The 12,224-nt window shown below is 38.8% G+C and overlaps 1 protein-coding gene across 24 annotated transcripts in view; it reads left to right on the plus strand.

The window, feature by feature from the left end:
- Positions 1-12,224, plus strand: part of RBFOX2 (RNA binding fox-1 homolog 2) — a 266,923-nt gene that overhangs the window by 171,054 nt on the left and 83,645 nt on the right. Inside the window, exon 1 of one of the 24 annotated variants that reach the window (XM_007165693.3) lies at positions 2,010-2,268. The exons of 22 other annotated variants lie outside the window; for them this stretch is intronic. In XM_007165693.3, the coding sequence (XP_007165755.1) occupies positions 2,242-2,268 (27 nt within the window). In that variant the 5' untranslated portion in view covers positions 2,010-2,241. Of the gene's footprint in view, positions 1-2,009; positions 2,269-5,572; positions 5,685-12,224 lie in introns of those variants that run through there. One more of the 24 variants, XM_057557144.1, reaches the window with a different exon arrangement.

The following is a 12,224-nucleotide window of genomic DNA, read 5'->3' on the forward strand; positions in this document are numbered from 1 at the left end:
AACCAATCTATTCCTTTTCTCTTAATGTTGTTTTCTAATGTTTAAAGATCCCATTCTTTTGTACATATTTCTTTACACATACAGGTTATACTAAAAGTATACGGATAGCTGTAAAATGCCCAGAACAGTGCCTGACATATTGTAGGTACTCAGTAAATAGCAATGACTGTGCCGGTTTCTCCAGGCTCTCCAGATTGTTTGGTAGTTCCTGTGTTCTTTTCAGAATTGTTAAAATGCTTATTAATTTGGATGGGAGCATGATGATGTTACATCGGCAATGTGCCAACCAATGTTATTATACGGCACATTTTTTTAAAGCTTGGTTATACATTTTGCCAAATAATCCTCATTGAGACAGCAAAAACTTAAGTATTCTCGGTGTGATTTGTGATTTTTAATTTTGATTTCTTTATGTGTTTATTTTAAAAATAGAAAGCTCAATTTTGGAATTAATCTCTTTGCTCTTCAGGTAATCTATTAGAGATTATAACATAAATATAGCATAACTTAAAATATATAATAAAACCTTTAGAATAGGATCTTATTTATTAGAATACTAAAAAATTAGAAAATCTATTTATTTTTTTTTATAAATTTATTTATTTTATTTATTTTTGGCTGTGTTGGGTCTTCGTTTCTGTGCGAGGGCTTTCTCTAGTTGCGGCGAGCGGGGGCCACTCTTCATTGCGGTGTGCGGGCCTCTCACTATCGCAGCCTCTCTTGTTGCGGAGCACTGGCTCCAGACGCGCAGGCTCAGGAGTTGTGGCTCACGGGCCCAGTTGCTCCACGGCATGTGGGATCTTCCCAGACCAGGGCTCGAACCCGTGTCCCCTGCATTGGCAGGCGGATTCTCAACCACTGCGCCGCCAGGGAAGCCCAGAAAATCTTTATTTTTATGAGACAAACATCATAAACTCATCAAACATTCACATAGGTTACTTTATTTGAATATATAATAATAGAAAGTAGGGAGATATGACATTTATAATCAGAGGTCAAAGACTTTTCCAAGATCACTTGTAAAGGGCAGAATTATGACTTTGACCAGGACTTCTGAACTGAATCACACCTTTATGCTTTTTTTCATTGACTTTTTACTAAGAGAAGTTAAAAGAAACTCTTACATTCAGTAAACATTCTCCCAAACCTCCTGTGTCTATAGCACTCTATAGTAACAATGACTAGTTATAGTAATGACACATGTCCAGTGTGTGTACAAGAAAGGGTTTATGTTTTTCAATAGAGGCTGAGATGCAGAAGGCTGGGGAACGCAAAGGGTAAATTCTCAGTTAATCAGAATTTTAAATGAAGCTGGAAGCCTTGAGCAGCCAAATTTGTATCCACCTTAAGCTTCTTAAGCAGTCATGGTTGTAGACACCTTTTTCAGAATCCCCAGGTTTTTTACAGTAGAAAAAAAGAAGCACTTAAATTACCTCCCTCCTCTCTTTTTGTCCTTTGCAGTCATTAGACTAGCTTAGGGCAAGCAGTTTCTTGCATATTTCCATTCCTTGAAAACCTTCCAGTCAGCCCATCATTGAGCAGCTCTTCTCATCTTTTATTACATCCGCTGCATCTATAAACTGTACATCAGTGGAAATTTTTTTTAATAGTTTCTGTTTCGCTCCTTATTTATTATCAGGTATTCTTAGATGGAACATTTTAAATCTGTACTTACTATGGTAAGCTGCTGTGAATACTTCCCGTGCCATATAATTAATGCCACCATCGGAGAAACTCCTTAAAATATGCGGGCACATGGCGCCTGCCCTTCCCTCTCTCCCCCCCTTCCCTCCTCCCCTCCCACACACACACACACACACACACACACACACACACACACGCGTGCGCAAAGCACACACCAAACTGCCATTCTCCGGCAGGCCTGTTTCTGGAGTTGGGAGATGTCAGCCTGCCGGGAGCGGGTGGGAGGAGGAGGAAGAGGTGGGGCTCTACTCTGATTAATTACCTTAGGCATTCGGGGGTGGGGCTTCCTTCAGCCATCTGCCTGAGATATGGGAGGGAGCTGGAGAAAGAAGGAGGGGGAGAGACTGCCAGAGAGGAAGAGAAAAGAAAGGAAGAAACACTAGAAAGAAAAAGGAAGGAAAACGGGATAAAGGGAGAACAATCACCCACCCTTTAAGAGCTAGACTTGGGGGGGGGGAGGGGGGTGGAAAGCAAGCTGTGGAAGGTGTGCCCCAGCACGACCGCGTTGAAGTGTTCATCATCTGTTCCATTTGGTTTATGGAGAAAAAGAAAATGGTAACTCAGGTAAGATCTGTGTTTCTTCCGTGCGTTTCTTTTCTCGTTTATGAGATCTAAATAAGATGGGGGGGGGCATAGTCACCAGAGTTTTAATTATTATTGTCTTTTTAGAAAGGGCCAGAATTATTGTTATCAGCTGGAAAGTGTTAGTCTGTGCCTGTTGTGAGTCCGTGTGTGTGGTGTATCCGTATCCTTTTTTCTCTCCCCTCCCTTAGCTCCATAGCAGATTCCTGTTTCCTGTACTGTGCAGCTGTAGCTCAGGAAAGACCCTGTGGGGATTTGTCTACCTCTTTGTCTTGGTTCTGAGAAGAGGGAGGGAGAGAGAGACTGCAGAGGTAGGAAGAGATTCTTGTAGACTGCCAAAAAGAGGGGAGAGGGATCGACTTCCTTTTAAGAATTGCAGAAGAATTTGTGTTATAAGGAAATCTGATTCCTGATTTGCTTTGGTTTCTCAGAATTGGCAATGGACTTGCAGTTTTGCTGCCTTTGCTCTAAATGGCTTATTAAAAATGAAGGCTAGAAAAATGTTTCATTTTCATGTCTTTGTTATTGGCAAAGACTGTTTTCCGTGAGAACATAGAAGCATCCAGGTGCAGCAGAAGCAGGTAGAGCCCTCCCTGGCAGAAGAACAAGTCTGAATATATAAATGACAATCACACGGGTATTAAAAGACATCTGAAGGAGAGGGAGTAGGAAATGGAAGACCTCTCCCTCTCTCTCTCTCCTCTCTCTCTCTCTCTCTCTCTCTCTCTCCCTCTCTCCCTCTCTCTCTCTCTCTCTCTCTCTCTCTCCTCTCTCTCTCTCTCTCCCTTCCCCCCCCCGCCCCCCCCCCTGCACCTCTCTCTCTCCCCCTGTCTTTGGTTATACCAGGCAATATCTGCATTTTAGCAAGTCATTCCTGACAAATGGAAAGGTGAATACTCTTCCCCAATTTCCCCTGGTGGTGCTATTTTTCTTCTTGGCACCCTTCTGTATGTTCCTTTTCCCTTTTTTCTTTATATGTAGGTTGAGAGGAAACGATGAGACTGTGATTTATCAATGAGAATCGTTTGCATTGTGGAACGTTCATGTCCTTTAGTCTCAGACTTAAGATCAGTTTCACTCCAGGCTTTTATGCTCTGTAGGGAAATTTCATCACTGGACAGTGCTTTCCTTTTAAGGAGGTTGCCCCCCCCCCCTTTTTTTTTTTTTGTATTCTCTCTTTTCCTAAGTCACCACCGGAGGGCGAGAGAGTCAACTGGCTATCTGGATAGAGGCATCATTTTAGGAGCTAGAACCCTGTTCTGTTAAATGTTATATAATGCCCCGCAGTGCTGTTTGGAAGGAGGTAAAGCATTAAGGAGATTTTCCCAGCATGACCGAGAGGAAAGGGAAGTTTCAAAGAATATGTCTTTCCGTAGTAATTTTTCAGCAGATCTGAGTTTGGAGATTATTAAGAAACCCCTCCCTCTTCTGGAAAGTGGAGAAACCCTTGAAATATTTTCTCTTCCACTTCTTATCCCTTCATCATCAGCCCGATTAACTCTTTTGAAATATTGCTTTACTTTTTAAAAAAGAAAAAACATGTTTTTGGCTTCTCTTTGTTGCTTGGGAGATGATACTTCTTAAACTTGGAGCCCTCCTTCAGTTTTCATTAACTGACCATATTAGAGGGTACCAGCTCTCTTCTTTCTCAGCTATTACTGGAGCCTTTTCAACTACTTGACTTTTCATTGTATATATTTTTAAATCAGTGAAAGAGTTATCTAAACTAGGACTTCTTATAATCAGAGGTTTTCCGTGGCCTCTTGGAGCCTGTCCCCTTAGTTTCTAGAGCAGCTGAGTAAACGTGTGCAAGCCCAAGTTCGAATGCACAAGCATTTGCACACTTAATATCTTGGTCTTAATAATAAGTATTTAAGGAAACTATAATTTTAGGAATGAAGCAGAAGAGATAAATAGAAACTGGAAAAAGGGAGTTGGGGGAGGTTAAGAATTCTAATAGGTAAGTGAAAATCATTATGATTTTCTCAGTGTGTGTGAATGCTGAAGGAAACAAGGAACTCATTTTTGCCCATCCTGAATTTATACAAATGGAAAGTATAGAATGTCAAACTTGTGAATTTTCAATATTCCAGCATGTTTGTTTTTTGTATATACTTTCTATGTTAATGTAACATACATAAAATAGCAAGATAGGCCCAATCTTTATTTGTCCTATGGTTTTGTTTTGTTTTGTTTTTGGTGGGGGGGTAGTTTTTGGTTTTTTGAGCCAGACGTCAAATCCCAATATTTGATAATGATCTGTCACATAAACTTTCTGAATAGAAAATTCCTGCGGTGTTCAGGGTTCAGTTATCAAAGTTAAACAGTTTATTGTGGTATTTAGTATCTTAACAAGTATATTAAGAAAAGTATTTAGATATGTTTTCATCATTTTGTCACTTAGGTTCTTTGCATCTTTGATCTTAACATTTCTATATCCCGTGGTTTCCATCGCTCACTTGGTGGAAGAAGGTGAAGGGCCTTCAGTGGATGACATTTTCATCACATTTAGATCCATATCTGTAGCTACACGGTGTACACACATTGTTACTATATATGCTCTGGTTTTATAAGGCCTGTTTTTGGTTTATAAGGCTCTGTTATTTACAATAAGTTATCAGAGTTTTGCTTTAAAAAAAAATCAAATGGCAATATAATTACAGAATTCTAGTATAGTAGACAAACATGCTCATGTGACTTTTTAAAAAATAACTTTAGGTTTATCTGTCATTCCTGTATATGTTATAGGAGTATTTCACTGAGGTACTCTCTTCTTTCAGAGCATGTGAACCAAATTATTGCATCTCCTCACATCTGTGAAAATAACAATGTGGAATAAAAGGAAGGAGAAGAGATACATTCTTGTAATATGTGTCAAATTAGACAAAGTTGCAAATGACTTCAACTCCAATTAATAAGGAAAGGTTATACTATTTGTTGTTGAAGGGGAAAGTATACTAGGCAGAGAGGAAAAGATTTTACAGTGTGGACACGTTAAAGAAAATTTTTGTTCTCTACTATAGCGTAAGACTGCCAGTTTCTGTGGAACACAAAGCCCTCCCTTTCTTGGACAGCTCAGTGCTTTGCTGGCATTTTCTTCAAAATCTGTTTTCCATCAGGACCAAGAGGAGGGAAGGTGTTAAGAATAAGGGAGGTTAGAAAGGGGGCTGCTGTTCCTTTAAATAGTGCAGGGAGCCCAAGTGGCAGCAGGCCACTCCGGAGTGTATTCTTTTGTAATGAATCACCAGTTCTATTGTCTGCTATCTCCACTCTTTGTAGCTGGAAGGCCGAAGTGTTTTACCTGAGCTGTGGCCGGGTCCCTATTCGTTCCAGGGTGGCTGGGAGGAGAGAAGAGGGAGGGTATTTTATGCTTTAATTAAAGACCGGTAAGAGAACAGGTATGTTTTGCTTTGTTTCATTTTCTATTATCCTTTCTGGTTTTGTTTTTGTTTTTTTGAAATGAGTTGAAGTAGGGAATCTTTTCTGTGATTTTGCTAAGCGTATCCCATTTTCTGTGCATTTTGAAAGTCCTCAGTGATTATTTAGTCTCCATTTTGTGGCAGTGCTTTCAAGTGATTCCATTGGGTTGCCAGCCAGGTCCCCCCGAGCCCATCCCACCCTTCATCCACAGAGCTTCAGCCCACACTGTTGGCTTTGGCTCACTTCCACTTTCTGTGGGCTGCACAGGACTCTGGGAAGTTGGGGGGTAGGCGGAGATTGGGTTTGAGGCTAATTTATGTTCCTTTACAATGAACCAAAAAAAGCCTCACTTTTTCCAGAGCTTTGGTTTCTTTCTGAATTCTTCTACGTTGCTCCTTATCTTCAGTGATAACCATTTCCTTGCCAAGGCCAAGACTGGCTCTTGAAAAATATTGCTATTCTAAAAATTACTCAGTTCCCCTGAAAAGATACCCAGAATTCCATATAAATCTGAGCAATTTTGATTTACTAAATGGTTTTTCTTCCCAGTCACCTCCCGTGCCCCAAAACACACACCTTTTTTTGGCTCCTTCCCTTTATTTTTTTCCTTTATCTTTCTTCTTAGTTTTGTAGTCGAGACTAGGAAAGCTTAGTGTTTGACAAACTGCTATTCAGGATTGTATTGCTACCGAGGACACCTCCATGTTGAAAGGGAAATGACACTCCTCACCCCTCTCAGTGGCTTAGCTCAAAGTCCTGGTTGTGTTCCTCCAGTTTTTTGTTCTTCCCTGAAAATTTTCAAACTCACATCCAAAAGATCGCCATATGGGAACAATCTCATTTCTCTTTTGACTTTTGACTACTCACATTTTCACTTCTCTTCACATAATACCTTCCCTTGGTTTGTTTCTTGAGCATCTGTATGTGATTGTCATGGTAATGGTACAGCCCCACAGCCCTCGAGCATCCTTTTGGTGTACAGTTCCTCTCTGGAATCTGGCATTGTTGATATCTCAAGCATTCCCTTCTGGAATCATAATTCCTCACTTTTTTCCCCCAACATTCCAAAACCACTGTCAAATCTTTCTTAAACGTTTCTAAACAATACTTCATATGTGAAATCTAACAAACACAAATGGAATGCTCCCCTGCAGTAAATGCTTTGTTGTTTCCAATGTAGCAACTTCATTATTGGGTTTGGATGCTCAGCTTCCAAGCAGAAATGTTTCAGTCTGCCATCATGATGTATCGTTTCCATTTCCCAGATGTGCAGATGTCCCTCTATTACTAGTAGAATGATTAAGTTCAGGAAATCTTGGAGTCAAATAATTCATTAGAGGTCATTGCCAGAGTGAATCATTTACAGTGCAGGTCTGATTTTGTCACCCCTGTGCTTTAAACCTTCCATTTGTTTTCCTTCAGACCCCAGTGTCCTCACTCTGGTCTCTGAGGCCCTGAGTGACCGGGAACCTGGCTTACTCTCCAGCCTTATCTCCTGCTGCCCTTCTCTTCCCATGTTCTGCTCCGGTGGATGACACTGGCCTCTTCGCTATTCCTTCTAACACACCTTGCATCTTCCTGCTCAGAACCTTTCCTTCTGTTTTTCTTTTAGATGGAAATGCTCATCCCCCAGGCTCTCAAGAGTTCTTCTTTGACCTTCCTATCTCAACTTGAATTCCCCAATTGTTCCCTATTCCCTTAACCTGCTTTTTCTTCACTTATCACTGATATTAGTGTTTGTCATTACTCTTTATTTGCTTGTTTATTATCAGTGCTACCCCACCCCTACAAAGAATGTAAGTTCTGTGAGGCAGGGACCTTTGTCAGCAGTCTCTTGTATTCCCGGTGTCTAAAACTGTGCCTAGCATGTGGTCAAAGTAATAGCTAATCAGCTAATCTTTATATATGATGTATTACTATCAGGTACTGTGCTAAGCACTTTACCTACATTAACTCATTGAATCCTCTCATCAACCCTATAATTATCCCCATAGGACAGAAGAAGAAACTGAGGCATATTACGCTTACATAACTTGCCCCAATTTATAAGCTACTAAGAGATGTTGTGGGGATTCATATCCACAGACTGGCTTGGGAATCTGTACCCTTAACCACTGTGCTCTAGTGCCCCTTGTAGGCATTACATATTCATTTAATACTTGCTGACTGTGTGAATGAATGAATATAGTTGAGACTGTCTTATTCACTTCTGGAATTTCCATCTCTGACATGTTCAAGGCTTTGATGGAATACTTGTAATAACAAGGAATTCACTATAGAATAAAATGAATTTATTTTTCTAATATTACATAATAATAATAGATAACATTATAGAGTATGTATTATGCATTAGGCACTGTCATCAGTGCCTTATGTAATTCCTTTCAGCAGCCTTATAAGTACTGTTAACGTCCATTTTGAAGAACTTAGGAAACAGGGATACAGAGGGGTTAAATAACTTGGCCAAGTTGACAACATCAGGATTTAAACCCAAGGAGTTTGGCTCCAGCTTCCCTGTTCCTAACCACCACTGATAATTACTGTTATTGAAATAACCTTTTGTTCTTGCATACCACTTTGTACCAACTTTACATACAAATCACATTTACATACAAACAGTTGTTGTATTCATATCATATGTCACTTGTCAATCTCTTTTTGAGGTAGATGGTGTTTTTCCCACCTCCCCCCCACCCCCACCCCTACGATAGACTTTGACATTCAAGAGGTCAAGCAACCTTGTAGTTCTGGGAACAGACAGGGATAGGTTCCAAATATGAGATCCATTTAATTCCAAATTTGCATACTCTTCCATTATACTACAAGCCTCATAGGTAAAGAGTTCCATTGTTGGCTGTTACAAAGTAGAAATGTTTTCCTTATGGTGAGCTAAAATCTGTTTTCATTATTGTCTTCTCATTGTTTCTAGTTCTGTCATCCAGAGTCACATGGAGTGGTTAATCTCTCTTCCTCATAAAACCCAAGTATTTGAAAATAACTGCTAAGTGTTCCCTTCAATCTTCTGTTCTCAATACTCATCTTACCTACCTCCTTGAATTATTCCTCATAGATATGAAACCATATGGTTTCTATAGTCTTTACTGTTCTGGAGTAATTATGACAATTTATATGAATGATTTATCATTTATATCCAATTACTGAGTAGTTATGAGTATTATTAGGTATCATATCTTTGTTATAAGTTTTGTTTTTTGATAGCATGTTGCGTTTACTCAGTTTTCATAGTCTATTGACCATGCAGTGTTGTCAGCAATTTATTTATTTATTTTAAAAATATATTTATTTATTTATTTATTTTTGGCTGCATTGAGTCTTCATTGCTGTGCGTGGGCTTTCTCTAGTTGTGGCGAGCGGGGGCTACTCTTCATTGTGGTACACAGGCTTCTCATTGCTGTGGCTTCTCTTGTTGCAGAGCACGGACTCTAGGGCGCATGGGCTTCAGTAGTTATGGCGCATGGGCTTAGTTGCTCCACAGCATGTGGGATCTTCCCGGACCAGGGCTCGAACCCATGTCTCCTGCATTGGCAGGCGGATTCTTAACCACTACACCACTAGGGAAGCCCTTGTCAGCAATTTATAACTTCAAAATAAGAGTATATTACCCTCAACTCTTAAGTAGAATATTGTTTTTCTTCTCCATTTTAAAGCATGCTGTCAGCTGATTGGCAAGAATCTACTTGCCTTCTAACTTTTCTAGGTCTTGCCCAGATCCCTCAAAGGTTACTAACACTGAAATTTTCACTTTTTAAACTTATTTTTTAGAAATACTGTTTTGAAGATGCCAGTTGGACCAACAGATGATATATTAAAAATCAGCAAAAGTAAATTTGATCACCTCTCTTGAGATGTTGAAATTGTATCAGAAAGGAGTGTTGAAGAGCCCAAATTGGGAATTATAGAGTCTTTTAAATCAGTAGCAATAGTAAATCATGATCTTATTTTTCTATTGAGAATAGAAGTAAAACACAACCAAAAAATAAATTAAACCCTTGAAAAATATTCTGATTTAACAATCCATATTATAAATCAAATACCTTAGAAATAGCCTTAGATTAGCTTACTTTGGCATATTATTCTTTTCATCATTCCTCTTGAATTTTTTCAAAGGGCTATCAGTTTCAGAATATTAGAATAACATTTCTTATTTAATTAATGGTCCAAGAAATAAGTATAGCTAGACTGCTGTTAACAGAAGGAAATACAGTTTTAAAAATTATAACTTGAAATCATATAACTGGAGATATTTAATTCATTTAGAACTGCAGGATAAAGTTCTGCAAGCAAAATTTGATATTTCATATAGTTAAGAAAATATGGAAATGGAAATCAATAATTACTTTATGAAATTAAAAAATAATACTTTTATATCCACAAATAATGTAACTAGTCTTTTATCTAATATTGTATGAGATTTCTTATAAGAACTTCTGAACAGATAAGCTGAGACTTAATTGAAGGAGATGAGATTTTGAAAGACTCCTAACTTAGAGCAGAAATCCATAAACTTTTTCCATTAATGACTAGATAGTAAATATTTTTGGCTTTGCAAGCCACGCTGTCTCCGTTATAACTGTTCAGTTCTGCTGTTGTAACAAGAAAGTAGTCATCGATGATACATAAGTGAATGGGTGTGGCTATGTTCTAGTTAAACTTTATTTTTTTTAACATCTTTGTTGGAGTATAATTGCTTTACAATGGTGTGTTAGTTTCTGCTTTGTAACAGAGTGAATCAGCTGTACATATACATGTATCCCCATATCTCCTCCCTCTTGCGTCTCCCTCCCACCCTCCCTATGCCACCCCTCTAGGTGGTCACAAAGCACTGAGCTGATCTCCCTGTGCTATGCGGCTGCTTTCCACTAGCTATCTATTTTACATTTGGCAGTATATATAAGTCCATGCCACTCTCTCACTTCATTAGTTAAACTTTATAAACACTGAAATTTTAATTTCATATTACTTCCATGTGTCACAAAATATTCTTCTTTTGAATTTTTTCAACTATTTGAAAATGTAAAAACCACACTTAGCTTTCAGGTTGTACAAAAACAGGTGGTGGGCCAGCTTTGGACCAAAGCCATAGTTTGCCATCCCCTGATTCAGAGGGATGCAGTCCTCCCTGGTTTTTAGTAGAAGGAAGGTTTTCCCATATAGCTTGATGACAGGACACAGTTTCTAGCAGCTTTGATGGGTCATCTTGGATCCCCATTAGGGTGAAACCCCGACTTGCTCTCTCATTTTTCCTCCCAGAAAATTTGAAGATTCTTTTCCTTTCCTCACTTGCTTTCTCCCTCCACTCTACCCCCAAATCTGAACCACTTGAAATTCCGCAAATATGCCATATTTTGTACCTTACTGCTTTTCATGTATTTCTTCATATATTATTTTTCATGTATTATTATTTTGGGCCAGAATACCTCTTTCTCCCACATGAATAATTTCTTGCCTTAAAGATTTAGCTTAGATAGACTTCACTAACTTCAGAAAGCTTGCCCTGTCTCATAGAGTTGTCCCTTTTTTGTGCTTCCTTGGCATTGTATATGTACTGTTCTCTTAGTCCATAGTATGTATTACTGTAATTGTGAATACATTTGTCTGTTTTTTCCATCAGACTGTAGTTTCTTTCAGGATTGGGACTATACTGCCAGTGTTTATTATTGTATCTGGTTCAATTTAGTTTGTAATAATACTTCTTGATTGAATTAATGAACTTTAACTTGTTAATTCATGACAAGTGCAAAACCAGAAGAGTTAAATTGGGTAGTCACATATATTCTAGTGCTTATTACTTAAATCAAGTAATACTTAAAATGTAATGTCATTTTGGAAATGGATGCTTTATTTGGTTAGAAGAAAGGAGGATTTTAGAGCAAACAGCTATTTGGGGAACACACAAATCTCTTGTAGATGTTCCAGTGGAAGGCTACATATATCCAGAAGATAGAATGTGGGTAAGTGGCATAGGAGCTCTGGCCTTCTGAGAAGTCAAGAAAGAGGGAAGAAGAGAGAGTATGACTCCAACAAGGGTGGAAGGGCAAAGAAAGTGAATGAAAAGGTAACAGTGAAATTTTAGGGACTGGCAACCCATAATAAGTATACCAAATGTGGTATATTGGCTACAAGCCATCCCCCTCTCTCCTTTTCCTTCCACTCAAGATGACCAGGAGTAGATTCTTTTTAAAAGTTGTCAGCAGGGGGTGTGGGGGTGCTGGGCGGGGGAGGGATAAATTGGTAGTTTGGGATTAGCAGATAGATACACACTACCATATGTAAAACAGATAAACAGCAAGGACCTGCTGTATAGTACAGGGAACTCTACTCAACATCTTGTAATCTGTGATGGAAAAGAATCTGAAAAAGAATATATATAAGACTGAATCACTGTGCTGTACACCTGAAACTAACACAACATTGTAAATCACCTATACTTCAATTTTTAAAGAAGCTATCAACACCGATACATATTAGACCATAATCATTCCATGTCATTTTCAAAG

Source organism: Balaenoptera acutorostrata, chromosome 11 (assembly GCF_949987535.1).
Source record: "Balaenoptera acutorostrata chromosome 11, mBalAcu1.1, whole genome shotgun sequence".
Classification (NCBI taxonomy): domain Eukaryota; kingdom Metazoa; phylum Chordata; class Mammalia; order Artiodactyla; family Balaenopteridae; genus Balaenoptera; species Balaenoptera acutorostrata.